Source organism: Chanodichthys erythropterus, chromosome 7 (assembly GCF_024489055.1).
Source record: "Chanodichthys erythropterus isolate Z2021 chromosome 7, ASM2448905v1, whole genome shotgun sequence".
In the NCBI taxonomy this organism is placed as follows: Eukaryota; Metazoa; Chordata; class Actinopteri; order Cypriniformes; family Xenocyprididae; genus Chanodichthys; species Chanodichthys erythropterus.
The window spans coordinates 38663321-38687563 of NC_090227.1; the positions used below are offsets into that span (position 1 = coordinate 38663321).

The 24243-nt window shown below is 35.3% G+C and overlaps 3 protein-coding genes across 3 annotated transcripts in view; all 3 read left to right on the top strand.

Moving 5' to 3' along the window:
• The window catches only part of rasgrf1 (Ras protein specific guanine nucleotide releasing factor 1), a 53047-nt gene extending 49286 nt beyond the window's left edge, over positions 1 to 3761 (top strand). Inside the window, exons 24-27 of the mRNA XM_067389343.1 lie at positions 660 to 739; positions 930 to 1047; positions 1126 to 1194; positions 1850 to 3761. Coding sequence (XP_067245444.1) covers positions 660 to 739; positions 930 to 1047; positions 1126 to 1194; positions 1850 to 1942 — 360 coding nt within the window. The 3' untranslated portion in view covers positions 1943 to 3761. The remainder of the gene's footprint in view (positions 1 to 659; positions 740 to 929; positions 1048 to 1125; positions 1195 to 1849) is intronic.
• A 1248-nt stretch (positions 3762 to 5009) lies between these two features.
• ctsh (cathepsin H) lies at positions 5010 to 9082 on the top strand. Its single transcript, XM_067390486.1, has 12 exons — positions 5010 to 5158; positions 5437 to 5468; positions 5602 to 5707; positions 5779 to 5849; positions 5931 to 6035; positions 6118 to 6204; positions 7118 to 7173; positions 7313 to 7394; positions 7471 to 7539; positions 7616 to 7722; positions 8457 to 8582; positions 8748 to 9082. The coding sequence occupies exons 1-12, from the start codon at positions 5083 to 5085 to the stop codon at positions 8821 to 8823; spliced, it is 993 nt and encodes a 330-aa protein (XP_067246587.1). The 5' UTR covers positions 5010 to 5082; the 3' UTR covers positions 8824 to 9082.
• Positions 9083 to 9191: 109 nt separating this feature from the next.
• Positions 9192 to 24224, top strand: blm (BLM RecQ like helicase). The gene is made up of 21 exons (XM_067390485.1): positions 9192 to 10359; positions 11678 to 12411; positions 12575 to 12722; positions 12839 to 12939; positions 13055 to 13175; positions 14701 to 15446; positions 15577 to 15753; positions 17077 to 17195; positions 17277 to 17390; positions 17471 to 17569; positions 17735 to 17883; positions 18463 to 18569; positions 18650 to 18810; positions 18928 to 19123; positions 20114 to 20304; positions 20542 to 20686; positions 20797 to 20996; positions 21109 to 21304; positions 21503 to 21625; positions 23637 to 23838; positions 23936 to 24224. The coding sequence occupies exons 1-21, from the start codon at positions 10265 to 10267 to the stop codon at positions 24123 to 24125; spliced, it is 4314 nt and encodes a 1437-aa protein (XP_067246586.1). The 5' UTR covers positions 9192 to 10264; the 3' UTR covers positions 24126 to 24224.
• Positions 24225 to 24243: the final 19 nt, after the last annotated feature.

The following is a 24243-nucleotide window of genomic DNA, read 5'->3' on the forward strand; positions in this document are numbered from 1 at the left end:
CACAAGAGCAGACTGTCCTCCAAAAAAAACAACAACAACCACATAGGTCATTTTTCAAGCACCTTATTACAACCTCTATTTACGTTTTAAAGTCATGCGCCCTCTAGCTGGCATAAAAATAATGACAGTATCGTGTTACAACTGTTGTCACCAAAATGATGTACCCCACCCCTAAACCTACCTTTAATGATTTATAGTGCATATACACTTTATGAGCACATTCCCTGGGATCGAACCCATGGTCGCATGATCACATGATTGCATATTATTATATATTGCTAACTATAGCTATAGCTTGTTATAGCTACGCAAAACCTGAAAGATGACGCAGACTAAAAGGGAACAATGCATTAAAATGAAAGTGTCCCGTTGTCAATAGGGGCGCAACTTAAGTAAAAACGCTCCTATGGGTCGTATTTCAGGGAAGTGACAAACGACCTATATAGGCATATTGGTTGGAGAACACGTTGCACAAGAGTGTTGTGGTGCTCGGTCTGATCCACTTTTAACAGTGTTTCTCAGAAATCACTTACATCATGTTGTTGATTTGATATTAACTGAGTATAATACCTTTTGTAATATTATCATGGATGCTGTTAGATCTGAGTGTATTTGGCCACTGAATAACATTTAACACCATGTTTTGTTTAAACCATTAGACTAAAACAGTCATTGATAAGCTGCAGAAGTTGGTCTCATCTGAAGGAAGGTTCAAGAACCTCAGAGAGGCCTTAAAAAAGTAAGTTTTTTGTTGCTGTACATGTTACTTTTTGCTGTAATTTAAAACAGATCCATATATTTGATGAGATATATTATATTACAGATATATATTATATTTTATTTTAATAATTTATTTTTTATTGTAATATGATATGGCAATAAAAACATGATGGCACGGCTAATTTCTTTTTCTAATGTTTTTCTGCTAGTTGTGACCCTCCCTGTGTACCATATTTGGGAATGTACCTCACTGACTTGGCCTTTATTGAGGAAGGGACCCCCAACTACACAGAGGACAACCTGGTCAATTTTTCCAAAATGAGAATGGTAGGTCTATTTTAGATGTGTTTCTTTAATGCATGTGGAAACTAAGCGTTTTGTTATCATATTGTCTTCGTTTTACAGATATCCCATATCATCCGAGAAATCAGGCAGTTTCAGCAAACGGCATACAAGATTGATTACCAGCCAAAGGTATTGAACTATATTGGTTTGTACTGGCAAAACATTGGGTTTTATGATCAACATGAACTAGCACAGTACAGTTAGTGGTTAAGTTGTTTGTTCTGTACATCATTGTATCCTTGAACCTTGTATCTCCAAAAATGCAATGGAAAAACCCCTATATTTTTTCAGTAATTAAACACTGCATTGTCAGAGTTGGTATTGTGGCTTTATCCATGGTCAGAATCTTGCATGTGTCATTATATTATTAACATTTTACCATTGTAAAATCAAGCTTGGAGTAATAAAAACGCTTTACTTATTCAAACCAACAGTTCATTTACTTTTGCATTGCAAACAAGCAAAGATGATCCAAATTGCGTGCGGCACTTCATTGACAGCTTGAGGATCCAATGTTGTTACGAGGTTTAGTTACAAGCTCTTTTTAATACTTTCCATTGGTTAGATATTTGCAAAAGCCACAGACAGACAGACAGAATGCAGAAATGTATCACGGTATCTCTACAAAGCCATTTAATCACACTTTAGGTATTTTTAGAGTGTTGCATTTACGAGAATGTTTTCTTTTTATTCTAGGACACTTGAATTGAGAATTGTTTTCACAATGTAATTTGCATTGAAGGATCACATTCGATATGAAACTGATACTGCATTTGTCTTCCAGGCAGTACTGTATTTACTGGACCAAAGCTTGGTAATGGATGAAGAAGGCCTGTATGAAGCCTCTCTCAGAATTGAGCCTAAAGTGCCCAACTGAGAGAGGCTCTGCTTAACGTCTACAAAATGTACAGACACCACGCTCTCTACAATATACATCCACGTGTTCTGTTATGTAACATGATTATTACTCCTGGATGTGTTCCTTGTTTTTAGTTGTAACCGAATGTTGCCTAATTGTTTCAGATCTTTCACCGAGATCTTACCTGTTGATTTCAGCCTCTGTTCTTTAGGGAATCATATTTTTTCCCCATGCAAATTATTTAACAATACTTACAACGGGATTTAATCCAACAGTGACATTCTATTTTAAGGTGTGGTTGTCTCTTTAAGTGATCAGGCTCATCCACATCACCGTAATGAAACATGAAAAGCCGGCAGGAGCATTTTGAGATTTTAATAGATGCATGTAACTAATTTACGGTATATGCATACCATGTAGCAATGTGGAAAGCAGATATATTACTGTATACAACCAAGCATATAGAAACTCTTATACTGTTATACTATTATATTCCAAGGCACATGTCACTGTACTTAGCTGAAACAACTCCAGCATTTTTACACCTATTGGTTGCGATAATTAACGTCCGTTGTTGGACATGCCTAAACTGCCATGATATTTTTTGAACAGTTCTGGCATGACTTGATAAAGCAGACAGTGTATAGCTTGGTAATTATAATACATTAAAAAGACATATTATATGTTTCGATTGGCAAAAAAGAATTTTAATCTGTTCTTGCATGAGAAATGTGTTCATTTCGCCGCCAAAAATTAGACTATTTCTACACAAAAAGAAGCAAGGACTATTAGATCGGCATTATATTTTTCAAACTAGTTGTTTAGTGATCGTTTACCCATGTAATGTTTCCGTTGCTCACAGCCACATTTCTTAGCATTTTGGGGAAAAAGGTATTCTGGGTTCAACACTATCCTTCTACACCAGATTATCCAGCTATTGTACATTTACAGACAATCTATGTTCTTCTTGCTGTTCCAGTGATTGTGGAACGTGACTGAATATCACTTTGTAAAATGCATTGTCGTTTAAGAGTATGATCAAAAGTGAATGACCTTCCCGCTTGCAGCATACAAAGGGTATTTTTGTAGTCCTAGAATAAAGACGTAGGGTTCTGCATCCTTACCTAAAAAAAAGAGAAAAAAAAAATAACAGACCGTAAAAAACATTTTTGTACAAACATTGTCAACTCGCCACACAGAAAAGTATTCTGTATATTTTGTACATGCAGCCCTATGTATTTCTTAACATGTACTAGTTTAAAGCACACCTCTTTAAAGCGTTGTATCCTATGCTTACACACTCAATGCTATATGATTTGTGATTTTTGAAACCATGATCTAGAGGTAGAGGACTTTAAAGTGTTTTGCATATACTGTAATCCTGTCTATAATCATTCTCTTAGCAGGAATATAGTAATGTAGTGCTTATTCTGTGAATATTTGTATGTATTTTTACTATGTACAGTCTGGAAACACACTAATCGCTCATGTGGCAGGCATGCAACACTGTATCAGCCAGAAACTTTAAAAGGATATATATATATATATATATATATATATATATATATATATATATATATACTGTATACACATCTATGTGCACATACTCTTATAAATGATATATAAACATACAAACAAACATTTTGCTGTTAGCAATACCCAGTGGTATGAGAATTATCTTTCAACCCTTAAGTTTATTTCCACGGCTCGGGAAATATTTCCAGTTTTCTACAAAAAAAAAGAAAAAAAAGAAAAAGAGAAATGAACAGAAAAGAAAAAGAAAGAAAAATAAACTGTATGTTTCCTGATTACCTCTTGCTAATAAATCTATTCTATCTCAGGGGGATATTGCTTCCTTGTATGTGTTTTTTGTCATGCACCTCATTTTGTTCTCTGAAAAATTGGGTCATCAATGTGTATTCTTATGTATAATAATACTGGCCACATTTACTGTACAATGGCAGTGTTTCCGTATTATGCTGCAATACAAACACATCCATTATGTGTATTATGGATGTATAATGTAGTATAAAAGATATTTAGAAATAGTTTAAATGTGGGCCATTTATGTAATCAATTAGCCTATGTGGTAACAGGACAGAGATTTGTGACAAAACTTAACATAAATCTCTTCGGGCCAGTTGTTCAAAAGTAATCTGATCAGATTCCGGCTTTCGGATTGGATCAAATCTTGAAAATGGGTTGTTCAAAAGGAAAAAAGGATTCTGAAATCAGATTACTTCACAAAATCCAAATTCTACTTTTAATCTGGATCAACCTTCAGTTTGATCCAAAAAAACAAAAACAAAACAGGATTATCCTGATCCCAACAGGGGGTAGGATTTCAAGGTGGATTCCAAGAGGAAAACGTAGTAAAACTGGTCAAAAAAATACAACATTTATATCATGTAATATACATACACATTTTATTATTTTGCTCTTGATTAGTTTAACTGTTAAATAAATTAGAAGTAGACATTAACCTACATATTTAGCCTTTCGGTAACCAACTGTAAAGTAAAAAAAGATTTTGGTGCCATAAAAATCTCCAAACAGCTGTAATTATCCAACAAAAATATTATATTTAATTCAAAACCCATATTCGTTCTATCTTCAAGTCCCTTTAGGGGCTCCGTAGGGCACTGGTAATCCAGATTTCGTAATCTGGAAAAGTGTGTATCTGGATCATGGTGATCCAATCCAATTTTTCTTTGAAAAACCAGCACAAAAGTAAGATGGATTACCTGATCCTGGATAGCAAAACATGGGATTTCCAAATCCAGATTAAACTTTTTGAACAACTGGCCCTTGATGATACTTTTAAATATATAGAATCACTGGCTTATGTTTACTAGTATGCGTGACACTGGTCATGTGATGTCAACGTTGCAGCTCCTGAGGGGGCGACCCGCTCCATGTAGCGAACTATAAGAAAACGGCTTTATCTGAGTGCGCTTCATTTTACTGATATATCTCAAAAATGTTGTTCATTTATTTGTGCGAAACGTTTAATTAGCGAAATAATATTGAGTGCACCTTTAACCCGTAGACCAGAGGACAACTGAAGCCCTCCCTCGTGTAGGAGGAGTGTTGAAGCACTCATGTGATGAGATCTCATATTCTTGTGCAAGTGTTATGAGTCGCTCGCGGGGGTGAAGATGAACAGGTTGATTTTGCCGGTGCTGTTTGCGGTTGTCTGTCAGGTACATGCAGTGCCTTTGCACACTGAGGAAGGTAAGATTTTTAAACCAGCTTTTGACTTTTTCACGTACAGTACGTGCACCGCTGCGTCGTACTTTCGCTTTTGACGCTTATAGTCTTCAAAACAAATAACACTTTTATAACTACTCAGACTTTCAGAGTATAAGGCTATAGTTAAAGTGATATATAGGCTATATAATAGTCATGGCATTTGAAATATATGTGGATTAAAATACGAATAGTGAAGGGAAAAAAAAGTTGAATTGTTGTGTGAATTACCAAATTAAAAATATAATTATTATTTGTTACAGATGAGTATCTTTTTAAATCATGGATGTCTCAGGTAAGAACCAATTGTTTTGTAATTGTTTGTTCATGCTGCCTCACGAAAAAAATTCAAGGCGGCACTAAAGGAAGGAAGTGAAAATTAGAAAGAGGAAGAAAAGTAACTTAGTTTATTCTTTTTAAATTTGCAGTATAATAAAAAATATGAGATAAATGAATATTACCAGCGGCTGCAGATATTCCTGGAAAACAAGAAGAAGATTGAGCACCATAATGCTGGAAACCACCAGTTTTCAAGTATGAATAATATAATCTAACTTACAGAAGTGTTATGAATTTTTTTTTAATTATTTATCTGCACTTTCCAGTGGGACTGAACCAGTTTTCAGACATGACCTTTGCTGAATTTAAGAAGTCCTACCTCCTGACAGAGCCTCAGGTATTATTTTTGGCAGCCTCTCGTGATCAATGAGGAAATAGGAAAGTACCACGATTCATGAACATTTTTATAACCTGACAGAACTGCTCAGCCACTAGAGGGAATCATCTGAGCAGTAATGGTCCTTATCCTGATATGATTGACTGGAGAACCAAAGGACACTATGTAACTGATGTCAAGAATCAGGTAACTTGCTTATCTTGCCCTAATAATCCTGTAGTACTGTACTTATAATATTGGTGGTTCTTAATCAGTGACACTGTTTCAGGGACCTTGCGGTAGCTGCTGGACTTTCTCCACCACAGGCTGTCTAGAGTCCGTCACTGCTATTGCCACAGGGAAACTCCTACAACTAGTATGTAAATGTTCATTTTAATTTAACAGTGACAGTGAAGTGTCATCATTAGATATTAGTAATGCCTTATTGCTCAACATGCAATAATTACTGCTAATTCCCTTTTACTTCAGGTTCAAACAAACCCCAAAACACCACATTAGTAATGTAATACCACTGTAATATACACTACCAGTCGAAAGTTTTCATGTTTTTTAAAGAAGAAGCCTCTTATGCTCACCAATGCTGCATTTATTCGATCAAAAATACAGTTAAAACAGAAATATTGTGAAATATTATTACAATTTAAAATACATGTTTTCTATTTTAATATATTTCAAGATGTAATTTATTCCTGTGATGCAAAGCTGAATTTTCAGCATTTTTGCTACTTAATATTTTTGTGGAAACCATGATACACTACCTTTCAAAAGTTTGGGTTAAGTAAGATTTTAAAAAAGAAAGAAAACATGAACACTTTTATTTAGCAAGGATGCATTAAATTAATCAAAAATGACAGTAAACACATTTATATTGTTACAAAAGATTTTTATTTCAAATAAATGCTGTTCTTTTGAACTTTCAAAGAATCATAAAAAAATGTATTAAAAATTATTATGCAACAACATTGATTATAAGAACTATTAATAACTGATCATCAATAATAATTGACAATAACTGAGCAAATCAGCATATTAGAATGATTTCTGAAGGATCATGTGACATTGAAGACTGGAGTAATGATGCTGAAAATTCAGCTATTGGCATCACAGGAATAAATTTCATTTTAAAACATCCTAAATTAGAAAAGAGTTCTTTTAAATTATAATAATATTTGACTGAAAACAATTATTCAAAACATGTAACCAGTAGTGTAAAAGACCAGGTTATTTTCTCTAACCTCTTCCTGTTCCTGTTGTTCATTGTTTTAAAGGCAGAGCAGCAGCTTGTAGACTGCGCAGGTGCTTTCAACAATCATGGCTGCAACGGGTGAGTTCGAAAAATGACAAATGAAAGCTTCTTATTTCAAAAGCCATAGCTACAGATTGTGTTGGGTTTTATTTTATGGCTTTAGGAGTAAAGTCTCCACTGTGAAAATGACATTTTACTCCTGTCACATGCTTTTTAGTGGCCTCCCAAGTCAAGCTTTTGAGTACATCATGTACAACAAAGGTCTCATGACTGAAGACGATTACCCCTACACGGCTAGGGTGAGTACTTTACTCTTTTACCTATTGTTTTACCTTACTGTATAAAGATTTAACATTTCTTCTTACTTGCTTGTAGGATGGTGAATGCAGATTCAAACCACAGCTGGCTGCTGCTTTTGTGAAGGATGTTGTAAACATCACAAAGGTAAGTGATGGTCCATGATGTGCACATATTAATAAAGCTGCACGTTTTCATTCTAACTGCACATTTCTGTTATTAGTATGATGAAATGGGCATGGTGGATGCTGTCGCCAGGTTGAACCCTGTCAGCTTTGCATATGAGGTTTCAAGTGATTTCATGCACTACAAAGATGGAATATATACCAGGTAGGGAAGAAATATTAGTGCTGTCAAATTGATTAATCAAGATTAATTGCATCTAACATAAACGTTTTGTAAATATATAATATATGTGTTTGTTTGTGTGTGTGTGTATATATATATACACACTGCCCTCCCAAAGTTTGGAAAAACCCTAGAAAAGTGGGTTTTGTTTGGACAATATTGGCATGAATCCTTTTTAATTTGTGATAATTTTCCACTGACAAGGCACAAACTATGAAAACATATTTTATTATATAAACAGTTTATACATTTTCGATTCATCAAAATATCCACCATTAGCAGCTATCTGACCTAAACTGGGTTCTGATTGGTTCATTGTATTCTAAACTTAATTGGCAATCAATTGTTGAAGCTATTAAGGTGTGCTGACCCAAAAATCTTTTACAAACCTGGGCCAAGTTTAAACCAGTAAGCAGGCATCACAGCTGGCAAAGGGGCATGTCTGACTTTGACATGTGTGTATTGCCATTATTATATAATCAAAATGAAAATTATTATTGCTGGTCTTCAATGATAATGTCAAGTTACTTTAATGTATTTGCACCAAAAAATGATTTATGCTGATATTGTCCAAAACCACACTTTGCTTGGGGTGTTTCCAAACTTTTTGAGGGCAGTGTATATATTTGACAGCACTGTAATAAATATAATTTTGTACTGTATTTATGTGTGATAGTTCATGGCAATTTCTGTAATATGCTATGACTATTTTATAGCACCAAGTGTCACAACACTACTGACATGGTGAACCACGCAGTGCTTGCTGTGGGTTATGCTCAGGAGAACGGAACTCCGTACTGGATAGTGAAGAACTCCTGGGGAACCAACTGGGGAATTAAAGGGTCTGTTTGCAAGACTTTATCAAATAAAGGAGATTTCCTTAAATGTTGTGCTACTGTGAGGTTGAAAAGTAAAATTGAGTTTATATATAAACACTTGACCAAGTTGTCTTCCTATATATGTGTTGTTATTTTTAATTATTTTAATTATTTCTTTCCCCCATACAGATATTTCTACATTGAGAGGGGAAAGAACATGTGTGGACTTGCTGCGTGCTCATCCTACCCTTTACCTTTGGTGTAAATAACTGAAAATTATTTACTTTTACCACGAAAAGGGAGATGAGTAATTATATTTACGTCTCACACAGAATAATTGTATGCACAATGGACAGCATCTTCAATTATGAGATATAATAGTCTGTATCAGCTACCAGTAAATCAATAATTATATTTAAAACATTCACTGACACTCCATTAGCTATTAATGTGCCTGAAGTTGATTACTTTGTAATGGTCAAAATTATTTTACTGAAATAAATATTTTCTCAGGGATTTTTTTTTTTTTTTTTTTTTTGTATGTGTGTGTGTGTGTGTGTATCACTTTCCATCAGCATAATTGTGTTCATCCATTGACTAAAGCTTAAAAACTGATTAAAGAGTCATTCCACGAAACCGGTACGATTTGGACTTACACATTTTTAGACTTTTTACCAAAATGTATTACTTTTCTGAACACCCCACGACATTAATGACATATTTAACTTCCAGAAAAAATCTCAAGCATCAAATCCCTATTATTATTGGTCATTATTTTAAGTTATGGACACTATGGGAGCTCTCTGAGTAGTATTATAAAATGTATTTGTGATAAAATCAACATTTTCCTATTAATCAGATGACCCTCACACTAATTCAGTAATTGCAAATATAAAAGTTACATAAAATCTCACACTTTTGCTATATTAAAGCCTGAAATGGGCACTTTTTATGACAGCAACGTCATCATTTTTTATCAAAGGTGTCAAAAATGTTTTAAAATTAATTAAAAAAATGTTTTCTATTAATTCAATGTTGCAAGCATAGACTGGTTGCAAGCCATCATATCACCAATGGAATTTGAAAATGATGTGCAATTCCACAGCGAGCCAATAGGTGGCGACCTAAATCCACATCTAATGTTTAAGCTGCCACAGCGTGCACCAGAGGAAGCAGTTGTTTATACGTTAAGACAAGATTAAACTCCACTGAACAAAGATGTGAAAGGAGAAAATGAAAAAAAAAAAAAAAAAAAAGAGAGAGAAAATAGTGCTGGTGTAAAACTGAAAATGCTTAAAATATGTATTGTGCTAGATTGTTTTGAACAAGCCGCCGTTTAGCGGAAGTGATGTTACTGACAGATGTCCAATCAGAGAGCGAGCTGCGAATACGCGGTAAGCGCGAGCTTATGGTGATGTTTTGTGCTGCCGTTCATTTATTGTTTTGTTTGTACCAGAATATCAAACTTTCATGTTCGTGGCTGTAATTGTAGAGGAATTTTATGATTTTGAAGTCCTTACGATGGCGGAAAGAGAGCAAAACGTCGCGCTGTGAGTGTTTTTGTGCTAAACAATCGAGGGTTGTAATGTCGCATTAATTCTAACGGACCATACCTGTGTTTATTTACATGTGTTTGTTTGTGGAGTTGATTAAATGTCATATACATGAACTACTGAGGAATATAATTTCTTATAAATGTACACACAATGCCGAGTCTTCCTCAAAACAACCTAAAGGAGCAACTGGACCGACACAATAATGCTGCACACAACAAGCTGTCACTGCTCAAACCAAAGCTTGGGTAAGAACATTATTATATATTCTGAGATAGATAGAGAGATAGACTTATTGCCAGATAGACTAATAGATAGACAGGCAGACTTATTGATAGATAGACCTATATAGATTGATAGATAGACCTATATAGATAGATAGATAGACTTATTGATAGATAGATAGATAGATAGATAGATAGATAGATAGATAGATAGATAGATAGATAGATAGGCTTATTGATTGACAGATAGATAGACTTATTGATAGATAGATAGGCTTATTGATAGACAGACAGATAGATAGATAGATAGATAGATAGATAGATAGATAGAATTATTGATAGACAGATAGATAGATGATAGACAGATAGATGGATGGATAGATAGGCAGATAGATAGATAGATGGATAGATAGGCTTATTGATAGACAGACAGATAGATGGATAGATAGATAGACTTATTGATAAATAGACAGACAGACAGATAGATAGATAGATAGATAGATAGATAGATAGATAGACAGACAGACAGATAGACAGATAGATAGACAGACAGATAGATAGATGGATGGATAGATAGGCAGATAGTGAGATAGATAGGCTTATTGATTGACAGATAGATAGATAGACTTATTGATAGATAGATAGGCTTATTGATAGATAGATAGATAGATAGATAGATAGATAGATAGATAGATAGATAGATAGATAGATAGATAGATAGAATTATTGATAGACAGACAGATAGATAGATAGATGATAGACAGATAGATGGATGATAGATAGGCAGATAGATAGATAGATAGATAGATAGATAGATGGATAGATAGGCTTATTGATAGACAGACAGATAGATGGATGGATAGATAGACTTATTGATAAATAGATAGATAGATGATAGACAGACAGATAGATAGATGGATGGATAGATAGGCAGATAGTGAGATAGATAGGCTTATTGATAGACAGATAGATGGATAGATAGATAGGCTTATAGATAGATAGATAGATAGATAGGCAGATAGTGAGATAGATAGGCTTATTGATTGACAGATAGATAGATAGACTTATTGATAGATAGATAGATAGGCTTATAGATAGATAGATAGATAGATAGATAGATAGATAGATAGATAGGCTTATACATAGAACTGCCTAGTTTTCTCTTTATAGCTGCTTTAGGATATGTTTTTAGAAATGCTTGATTTAAAGTGTCTGTGTAATTATATATTTAGACACCGAGTAATAATACAGTGTAAAATAAAGTGTTACTAAATGCTTGATACAAATGAAAGTGAGCTGAAAATGTGTAGCTAATTGTGTGTCTAACCTCTCCACTGTTCAGGGGGTTTTGCTTCAAAAAGAAGTCTTCATCGGGCATCTCCAAAGTGGAAGTTCCTCAAAAGGTAACTGCTGCAAATGTCTTAGCAAACAGGAGTGTCAATGTTCTCCGCAGCTGTGAAGTAACCAAAACTCCTGTGACATTTTCGCAAAAGCCTGAAAGAGTGGCACCGAAAGTCAACTTCTTCACAGCACCAAGCAAGCCGAAGGCAATTACTGTTAATCCATTGGCCAACCCTTTTGCTCTGAACAAAACGCCTCTTGTCCAATCCACCATAAAGGCTTTGTCAAAATCTGCAGCCTTGCCTAAGGATTCTACTGATGATCAAACTGTGGGTGAAGCTAAGCGTGACATCTCTCAACTTTCCTTCAATGAATGGGATGATTTGGATGATTTTGAAACCCCAGTCAAGGGAAGAGTAGTATCCCCAGTTGCAGGGACCTCTACAAAAAAGCCAAGTGTATCGGACCAGAATACATCCCCAAATTCCTCTTGTGCTAGGAGTGACGAGACTACATTAAATGGAGGTTCACAGGCTACAGAGACCATAACTGTCCCAGAGGACATCCTGTCAGCTGCAAATGGAGTCAGCACAGAGCCAGAGGACTCGCCCATTAAAAAAATAAAAAAACGTAAATCAGTCCAGCAAAAGGCGTTACTGAGTGACACTGAGGATGAGGAAATCATCGACTGTATTTCGCCAGTTAAAAACCAGGAGGATATCAAGTGTGCGACAAGTTAGTGCACCTCAATTTTATTAGTGATTTATTGTTGTTGTTTTTAAGTTTTTAGTGTTTACTGCTAATATGTCACTTTTTCACCTGCTAAGGAAAAGGTTGGTGTGTTTGGATATAAATATGAAGCTCACAAGGTAATTAATTAACAGCATTTCAATTGCAGCTACAGAAGAAAATAACTGGTCTGAGACAAACATCATAGATGTCGATGACTGTGAGACCGACAACTTTTATGAAAATTATGAGGATTTCATCCCACCATCCCCTGTACCTGAGGAGACGAGTCCCTTTGTCTCAGATAAGGAGAAAAGGTAACATTCTTTCACTGATAAATGAATTTTGTAACTACGATAATAGTACTTTCTGAAAATAAGTACACTTTCCTTTCATTTTAAATGTATTTTCCCCAAATTCTTTTGTTTTAAAGTTCATCTGACTCTATTACCCATGCTGACAAAAATGTACCACCTCGTGAATCTGCTTCAAGCCTGTCAGCACCCTTGGATAAACCTGCCAAAGACTTGAAAGGTATCACTCATGCAAGATTGCTTTGTGATCTAAAAAGTATCATCACACTTTTTGGTCAACCATTTGCAGTATATGAATGTACTGTGTCTAATCTGTACATGTGTTTGTGATTTAGGAACTGATGATGCTCTCTTTAGTGTTATGGAATCTATTTGTCATCTAGTGGACACTATTCCAGAGCATGAGCTCATAGCGCTTACCTGCGGTACAGAGCTACTACTGCAGAGAGCACACAGGTAAAGCAATAAAGGTGGCTTTTGTTGGGTAACAAAAATGAATAAATAAATAAATAGAGTCTGTTAGTATATATTAAATATTTTATTAAATTGCCAGCCAGCAAGACAATTAGCACAAATTCAACCAACAAATAAATGAATAAATATATTTATTTATTTATTTATTTGTTTGATTGTTTGTTTGTTGGTTGAATTTGGTTGAATTTGTTGTACTGTTTTAGAAAAAAGAGTTTAATTTTTAAAAAATCATTGCAAAACTGTATTTCTTTATGTAAACAATTCTGTATTACAGTAAAAAAAAAAAAAAGGTGATTTAAAGGGTTAGTTCACCCAAAAATGAAAATGATGTCTTTAATTACTCACTTTCATGCCTTTCCACACCCGTAAGACCTTCGTTCATCTTCAGAACACAAATTAAGATATTTTTGATAAAAGCCAATGGCTCAGTGAGGCCTCCATTGACAGCAAGATCATTAACACTTTCAGTGCCCAGAAAGCTACTAAATACATATTTAAAACGGTTCATGTGACGACAGTGGTTCAACCTTAATGTTATGAAGCGATGAGAATACTTTTTGTGCACCAAAAAAACAAAATAACGACTTTATTCAACAATATCTAGTGATGGGCGATTTCAAAACACTGCTTCATGAAGCTTTGAAGCTTTACAAATCTTTTGTTTGGAATCAGTGGTTTGGAGCATGTATCAAACTACCAAAGTCATGTGATTTCAGTAAACGAGGCTACTTTATGTCATAAGTTTCGAAATTTCAATGCTTCACCACTGGGGGGCGTGACTCTGGCAGTTTGATACATGCTCCGAACCATTGATTCCAAAGAAAAGATTTGTGAAGCGTCGAAGCTTAATGAAGCAGTGTTTTGAAATCACCCATCCCTAGATATTGTTGAATAAAGTCGTTATTTTATTTATTTATTTTTTTGGCACACAAAAAGTATTCTCATCGCTTCATAACATCAAGGTTGAACCACTGTAGTCACATGGACTGTTTTAAATACGTCTTTAGTAGCTTTCTGGGCACGTGTTAATTGTCTTGCTGTCAATGCAGGCCTCACTTAGCCATCGGATTTTATCAAAAATATCTTAATTTGTGTTCTGAAGATGAACGAAGGTCTTACAGGTGTGGAACAACATGAGTAATTAATGATAAAATTTTAATTTTTGGGTGAACTAACCCTTTAAGTTTACATTACCAGGTATATGAAAATAATGCCATAATTCATGAAAAAATTCTAATAGTAGGTTTCTTTCTTTCTTTCTTTCTTTCTTTCTTTCTTTCTTTCTTTCTTTCTTTCTTTCTTTCTTTCTTTTATTAATTATTTAAATATCAAGTGGCCATTTTGTGAAATTTACCATATTAATCAGCAGGGAGAAAATGTTCCAATTATGTGAGAGTGATGTTAATTGTCTACTTTTCTATCACTATATCTGTGTTGGATGCCATTACTGCTTGTTACAGTTTAACTAATAACTCTCCATTACACTGTGTATCTGTCTTTACCACAGGAAAAGGATTATTGCGAATGGTGCACCATCCATAGTATCTCAATCAGCCCGATCAGCAACTCCATATTCTAGTCTGCTTAACAGAAAAAGTTTTGGAGTCACACCCTCTAGCCTGTCATCATCGATGACCCCAATTACATCAGAGAAGAGAGGGGGTGTCAAAACAGACTTTCTAAGATGTGAGTCCAATTCCTCCATCATGTTTCTGGGAAATGACTCTGTATTTGAGGACTCGGACTGCATCATCAATGGTGTTGAAACCCCTGGTGGTTCCTGGAATCCTAACTACTCCTCAAAAACCACTACTGGGGACATCTTAAACAGGTCAAGTCCAGCTGTAAGCAAATCTGAGGCAAAGACAGATAAGTGCTACTCAGGATTGTCCTTCAATGAGACAAACAATCAGACTGTGGATGTAGATCAGATTGACCTGTTTTATTCCCCCAAGAGAGCGGATTCAGGCAAGAGAAATGCAGAGAGCAGTGTTGAAACCAGCACTGCAGTACCCAACAGTTCTCGAGCAGACACAGAGCCAGTTGATGACTTTGATATTGATGACTTTGATATTGACGATTTTGATGAGACTGACATTCCAGATTATTATGAAGAACCTTCTAGTGTCTTGGCATCAAGAGACAGCTCTGCTGCAAATACTCCATCAGTGCGAGAGGGTGGGCCTTCAAAACCGCTGGAGAGAAGGGCAGTCACACCAACAGCACCAAAACCTCCCAAAACACCCAACCCTGGTAAGTTTGAGTAGTGTAATATCCCTATACCAATATCACCTATATACCATTTAGGTCATATTATTAAAGACCCCAATGAAATGGCTTGATGAGCAGTTTTTTTGATACCAGTGTCTGTCTTGATCTGCAGAGCCTGTGTATAGAAACCCAGCTCATGACCGCTTTAGAGGCTTCAGCTTTCCTCATAGCCCAGAGATGATGAAGATCTTCCATAAGAAGTTTGGGTTGCATCAGTTCCGCTTCAATCAGCTGGAGGCTATTAATGCCACACTGTTAGGAGAAGACACGTTTGTTCTGATGCCTACAGGTTTGTTACAAGCATTATAGCAACATGAGTCATTATGACTTGCAGTATATAGCTTGTTTATTTTGAGATTAGACTAGAAATCCTAGCTCACTATGTCTTGACTACACCTATAGTGTATTTATATTGGCTGCATAAATTATATTAATAATTTTACACACACACATTTATATAATATTTTAGGGCTGCAACGATTAATTGCGATTAATCGTTTACAAAATAAAAGTCTGTTTACGTAATATATATGTGTGTATTCTGTCTATAATAATTATGTATGTATAAATACACACACATTCATGTATATATTTAAGAAAAATTTTATATTTATATATAAAATATTTATGTTTATATGTAATATAAAATATATATAAATATATATATTTATAATACATGCATATATTTCTAAACTTTATACCTGTATGTGTGTGTATTTATATATACATAATTATTATACACACAGAACACACACATATATTACGTAAACAGACTTTTATTTTGAAAACGATTAATCGCGATTAATCGTTGCAGCCCTATAATATTTATAAATGTAATAAAATAAAAAAAATAAAAAATGTATATGTTATATATATATATATATATATATATATATATATATATATATATATAACACACACAGAGACATTTTGTAAAAAAAAAATGTGTTAGATGCTATTAATTGCGGTTAATCGATTTATCACATCTAACAAAAATGTGTGTATACATGTAATATATACATATATTTGTAAATAAATGTAATACACATTATGTAACAATTTTATGTTAGATGCGATTAATCTATCGATTAATCAAATGGATTAATCACGATTTATGGCATCTAACTAAAAATTGTGTATAAATGTAATAATATATACATATATTTGTGTGTATATATATATATATATATATATATATATATATATATATATATATATATATACACAAACAAACACACACATATATTACAATATTACAGAATATTAATATATGTTTACATATTATGTAAACAAATTATGTTAGATGCGACAGATACATATAATATATATATATATATATATATATATATATATATATATATATATATATATATATATATATATACACACATATTATGTAAACACAAACTTTTATGTTAGAAGTGATTAACAGCACTATGATATCTATGATGATTTGACAGCACTAATATATGTAAATAATTGTTGGTCAACTAATAATTATTTTAATAATAATATTTACTATCCTAAATTTGTAAAGCATTAAATCAATATAATATATCAATATAAATGTTTTCTAATAATGAAAAGTTTCAATGTGGCAACCCCTTTACAGGTGGTGGTAAAAGTCTCTGCTATCAGCTTCCTGCTTGTGTCTCTGCTGGGGTAACAGTAGTCATATCTCCTCTACGGTCTCTCATAGTTGACCAGGTCCAAAAACTCACCACATTAGATGTAAGTCATTCTTTTCCTTACGCACAGTGATTTTCTCCACTAAATTGAAACAGTTCCTTACTGTGAAGTTTTGTGTTATAGATTTGTGCAACTAGTTTATCAGGGGACAAAAAAGACAGTGAGGCTGCGCGGATCTATATGCAGTTGTCTAGGAAGGATCCCACCATCAAACTGCTTTATGCAACTCCTGAGAAGGTGAATTTCAAGCAAGACAATCATGTTGCAATTTTGCATGCATGTCAACCAGTGTTGATGCGTGTTGCTTTTGTTCTCAGGTATGTGCAAGCGGACGAATGATCAGTGCCCTTCAGAATCTGTTTGAAAGAGGTTTGCTGGCTCGCATCGTCATTGATGAGGCCCACTGCGTCAGTCAGGTAAACTTGTTTTAAATTGTACAGTGCAACAAGAATGTGTGATTTTAATAATTTAGTTAAGAGTGTCTTTGTCTGTTTACAAAAGTTAAATTTCTGCCCTAATGCTAACCAATATTGTGGCACTATCCATACAAACATTGTAAAATAGATCCATTTCTGCCTTAGTGGGGTCATGACTTCAGGCCAGACTACAAGCGCTTGCATGAGCTCAGACGGATGTTTCCCAGGGTTCCTATAATGGCACTGACAGCCACAGCCACTCCTAGAGTTCAGAAAGACATTCTTAACCAGCTGGCAATGACCCGTCCTCAGGTGTAAGTCTCCTTGCATGCAGTTCCTGAATAACTCACAAATGTATTTGTATTTTTAAAAGCATTTATTTACTGTAGGACATGGTATTCTGATTAATGTCACTCACCCATTGATTATGATATGGATACATTATTATTTTGAAGCTCACCTTCCTTCAGACATACTGTACAAAGTAATATTTTCACATATTAATTAAAATTGTCCTCACAGGGGAGGTTTGGACTCAGTACAGATTAACTTTTATTTAGCAAGGACACATTAATTTGATGAAAAGTGACCGTAAAGACATTTACATTTATAATGTACTGTTATAAATACTGTTCTTTTGCACATTCAATTCATCAAAATCATAGTTTTTACAAAAGATAAACAGCATAACTGTTTCCAATATTGATATTAAAAATGAGAAATTTCAAATACATTTAAAAAAAATCTGCTGACTTTTGTACTTTAGAAACAGTAGTGCATTTATATATGTATGCTTTGATACTCACTCTGTACTTTCTCAATCATGAGACCTATAGTCCTGTACATATCATGTACATGTGTTAGTCATATTAAAATTGATAATATTTTTACAGATTCACTATGAGCTTCAACAGGCACAATCTCAAATACTCAGTTTTACCGAAAAAGCCCAAGAAGGTTGATGAGGAATGCATTCAGTGGATCAAGAAATATTACCCACGTGAGTGCTGTCCAGTCTTTAGCTCATCATTTTTCACCCCAGCATGGAAACCCTGTAAATCAAGTTGACTGTGTGTGTAGGTGACTCGGGGATCGTGTACTGTTTGTCTCGTAATGACTGCGACAATCTGGCTGACAGTCTTCAGAGGGCTGGGATTGCGGCACTGGCTTATCACGCTGGCCTGAGTGACAGTGACAGGGAATATGTCCAGAACAAATGGATCAATCAGGATGGCTGCCAGGTGAGGCACACCGTTATTAAAACACGGACCAGCTCTTTTCATCAGGAATGTTGTTTTTGTTTTTATGTTACCACAAATACCACTATTTATTTTTAACAATTCATCTTTCGTTTTTAGGTTATGTGCGCCACCATTGCGTTTGGCATGGGTATCGATAAGCCTGATGTGCGTTATGTGATCCATGCCAGTCTGCCCAAGTCAGTGGAGGGTTACTACCAGGAGTCAGGCAGAGCTGGTCGAGATGGAGAGATTTCCCACTGCGTCCTCTTCTATTCTTACAGCGATGTTATCCGCATCAAGAGACTCATTGCTAGTATGTACTAGCTTTTGTATGCCCTTGCAATGAAGCTAGGATATAAATATTGATGGCTTAACTGTAAACAATCCATTATCACACTAAAGTGTTAAAGGGTTAGTTTACCCAAAATGGAAAATATCCAATGATTTACTCACCCTCAAGCCATCATAGGTGTATATGACTTTCTTCTTTCAGACGAACACAATCTGAGATATATTTAAAATATTCAAAGCTTCATAATGGTAGTGAAAGAGGGGCGCGATTTTAAAGCCTAAAAATCATAAAAATTAATCCATAAGGCTCCAGGGGGTTAATAAAGGCCTTCTGAAGCGAAGCGATGGGTTTTTGTACGAAAAATATAAATTTTTTAAACTTAACTATAATAATTAGCTTCTGGCAGATGGCTATACACATCGATTTGCATTGGAAGAGTGACCCCTGACCCGACGTGTGATGTAATGACGAACGCGGAAGCGCAGAGGATAGAGCAAAACACCGGTCACGAATTGGAAGTCTAAAATGAGAATTTTTAAAGAGAAATGTTGAAAGATTTCGATATAAGAGAAGCGGAGCTTTAGTTTGTTGCCCAGCCCTATTTGTTTAAACCACGAGAGGCATCTTGCGCTATATGTGTGCGGTCGTCTGGCCGAAGCTAGTAATTTTAGTTTATAATGTTTAAAATATGGATATTTTTCTTACAAAAATCCATCGCTTCACTTCAGCAGACCTTTATTAACCCCCTTGAGCCGTATAAATTATTTTTATGATGGATGGATGCAGTTTTTTGGCAAGTTAAATTTAAAAATTTAAAAATATAAAATTAAACATAGAAAATGACATGGATATAAAATGAACAGAAATATAGCTTGACAAGTTTTAGGGTGCTTTACATTGTGAAGATGTTCAAAATATGAATGTGAAATATTAAAATCCAGACGGTATTATAGATTCATAGTTAACCTGTCTGTGTGAGCATGGCCTACATAACAGTTAATATAATTGCAGTGGATAAAGATGGCAACCAGCAATCCAAAGCCACCCACATCAACAACCTGCACAGCATGGTGCATTTCTGTGAAAATTTGGCCGAGTGCAGGAGAATCCAGTTGCTGGCTTACTTTGGCGAGCACACGTTTAATACAAGCTTCTGTAAAGAGCATCCTGAAGTCATCTGTGACAATTGTGCCAGACCACACGTAAGACCATCATCAAATCAGTTCATTCTTTACTCAGCGTGCATTATGCAAATGTCATGCTTAATAACAAACTGTATAATTGTATGCAGTCATTGCTTGAAATTGAATTTTGTTTGATTGCCAAACAAGTTAATTGACTAATTATTTACTTTAGAAACATGAACATTTTAAATAGTGCCATTATGTATTAATTACAGATACAAATGCAAATTCATGCATCTTAATACTTGCCTTCAGAAATATAAATCAAGAAATGTCACTGATGATGTGAAGAAGATCGCGAGGTTTGTGCAGGAGAACTGTGAGAAGGTTGGAAGCAGATATGGCAAATCCACCCAGATGAACCGGCTTACCCTCAACATGCTGGTTGACATATTTCTGGGTAAGAAGTCATAAATGATAGAGTGAATATTACTATGAATATCTTTTGCCTCATACAGTGCTTGAAATGCCAGTCAGGACGGTCTCAATGAGAATATCTCTCTGCGGCAGGCTCCAAAAGTGCTCGGATCCAGTCTGGAATGTTCGGGGTTGGAGCAGCATATTCCAAACACAATGCTGAGAGGCTCTTTAAGAAACTGGTGCTTGATAGTGTTCTGGTGGAGGACCTGTACATCACTAACAATGGGCAAGCAGTGGCCTATATCTCTGCAGGGCCTAAAGCTATGAGTGTACTGAATGGCTGCATGCAGGTGAGACTATTAATATAATATATTACTCTGTCCTGTGACGCTGCTTTTTATGCTCAATACTAATATTGTATGCTCAGTGCAAAATCTGTAATAATAACCATACCCATTGCAGGTTGAATTTGTTGAGACTGAGAGTGCGTCCAGCATCAGAAAGCACAAAGCCTCTGTGACTGAGAACGTCTCTAAGAGAGAGGAGATGGTTAAAAAGTGTCTGCAGGAACTCAATGATCTGTGCAAGAAGTTGGGCAAAGTTTTCGGCATTCATTACTACAACATTTTCTCTACAGCCACACTCAAAAAGATTGCTGGTTAGCCAATTTTTATAATATACAATGAAAAAATATACACACAATAGCTCATTTACAACTGTCTTTTTTATTTACAAGCAGATTTACTCAATGTGTTACTAGGATGAAACACCTCATTAAGCTAAAGCAATTATTCCCCTTTCCTTTTTCACAGCCCAATGTGCTCTGTTAAATGAATTGTGATGTGTTTCTGCACAGAGACCCTCTCGTCTGATCCGGATGTGCTGTTGCAGATTGACGGTGTGACCGAAGACAAACTGGAGAAGTATGGAGCTGAGTTTATTGAACTGCTGCAGAAGTACTCTGAGTGGCAGCTGCCTGGTGAGGGAATGACAACATACACTCTCATCTGCATATGTATTATATCCTCAAGATGATCGCTTTCCCTGACACACTACGTTACAGTAATCCTTTCTAGCCTGAACCTTGTTTTAGAGACTAGAAACCTAAATGGATGATCACAGGCAAAAACTGAGGCAAATGTAGAAATGCAAATATGCATTTTTCTTCCTGTGAAAATTCACCAAACAATGGTATAAGTCTAGTCTTTTCAATTGGAAGCCACACAATCAAGTTGGCTCAAGTTGGTCACCTGAATTCAACAAAAGCTGCTTCATACTGTTTTTTACTACATCATTGACAATCGACTTTTTTGCCTTCAAAATTTTGCTAATGTGGCCACAACTTTAAAGGGTTAGTTCATCCAAAAATGAAAAAATTTCAATAAATTTCTCACCCTCATGTCGTTCCAAACCCGTAAGACTTATGTTCATCTTTGAAACACAAATGACAATAATTTAAATGAAATCTGAAAGATTTCTGTCCCTCCATTGACAGTCCATGCAACTACCACTTCAAAAAGTTCATAAAGAGATTGTAAAATTAATCCACATGATTCGAACAGTTTAGTCTAAATTTTTTGAAGAGACTCGATCACTTTATATGATGAACAGATTTAATTTAGGCCTTTATTCTCATATAAACATTGATCAGTGAACATAAACAGAAGCTCAATCGAACCTGCTTGACACGAGAATGAACCTCATTGGTTCTCGCACATCAAGCAAATATGCTTGAGCTTCCGTTAACCATATCTAGGGCTTGCTTGATAGCCTCTTCTTGTCGACTAACGTTTAGTTGACTTAGTCGACCAAATTTTAATTAGGCTAATTACCACATGGATCAGCTGTCTGAGGAGCTTTTTTTTTTTTTCTGTGCGGTCAACAGACTATGTCAGGCAGGAAATCCAAACATTCGCCTAACATTCAGACATGGCTTATCATTTGAAACATGCAAGTAGGAGTCTCTTTACATGGCCGCCCAATCTAACATAAACCTAAATAAATGTGTGCTATTATTAGGTGAATATTCAAGTTTTAGTGAATGTGGAAGCTAAATTAGTACTGCGCTTACTGCATGCTTAGGCGCATCCACTATAATGTAGAGGTGATGAGTCGGCGTCGCCAACTTCATCTTTGCAGCCGACACTGACTCAGAAATCACTAGTTCATTAATAAATTGTTAGAATGGTCAGTCTCCTAGCTGTTTTTTCGACGCATTCATAATCATTACTTTTGCCACTGCTGTGGCAAGGTTTATGCATGCATGCTTAAATCATGTTTTAATTGCTCATTATTATGGTTTGTTCCATATAATATTCAACCCTACGTAATATGAAAATAATATTATATATCATAAATGTCTGACTAGTTGACTAATGCCTTAAATGAGTGACTAATCATATAGAAAAATCTTGTCGGGGGCATCCCTAACCATATCTGATGTGTGTGTTGATGAATGTTTATATGTGAATAAAAGCCTAAATTAAATCTATCCATCATATAAAGCGATCACGTCTTTGGACTAAACCGTTTAATTCATATTCGTTTTACAGTCTCTTTAGGAACTTTTTGAAGTGTCGAAGTGGTAGTTGCGTAGCTGTCAATGGAGGGACAGAAATCTCTCAGATTTCATTAAAATATTTTTATTTGTGCTTTGAAGATGAATAAAGTCTTACAGGTTTGGAACAAAATATGATGACACTTTTAATTTTTGGGTGAACTAAACATTTAAAAGTTAACATAAAAGAGGTCTTCTGATTTCGCTATCCGATATTATTAGCCTCCTACACATTTATATATCACCATGATGTAATTTCCCTTAGTACATGATGAGTACAAATTACTTCATAGTACAGCTGACCAAAAATGAGGCATGGATTTGGACAGCTCTGCCTATAAAACTTGCTTTGAGAAACATCATATCAGCTAGCTCCAAATAGCAACTTATAAAGCAGCTGAAGAGACATGATGTTCTCACACTCCCTCTGCAGCTGAGGCACAGGCCGAGAGTTCAGGATGGATTGACACGACAAGAGGCCATCAAAATGAAGATGATGATTATGATGAAGGTGACACCACATCAACCTATTTCAGAAGCACCTCTGGACGAGGAGCGAAGAGAAAGCAAGGGTCTTACTCCAGGAAACCCAAAAGAAGGAAAGGTTCCAGTGGCCAGAACTCCTCCTCTAAAGGGTCAGTATGTTTATCACAGCAGCATTGTTGGATTGTGCAGACTTTCATCTCGGCTATATGAAATCAAATTAACTACCCCTCTCCATTGTTATTGTAGTGGATACAGCAATAACTGGTCTTCATCAAGAGGAGGAGGAGGAGGATACAGGGGTGGGAGTCGGAGTGCAGGCAGAGGTTCCAGGCCCTCTCCGTCAGTCCCAGCAGCGAAGAGGCCCGGCTTCATGGCTTTGCCCACCCCACACACCGCTGCTCGTCCATTCCTCAAACCAACATTCTCTCACCTTTAGAAACAGAATATTTCCACTGGGAATATCAAGTAAATTGAATTTGTTAATATTTGTAAGTTGTATACATTTTATACACAGATTTTTTTAATAAATATATTGTTTTGTGGTCTATATGCAT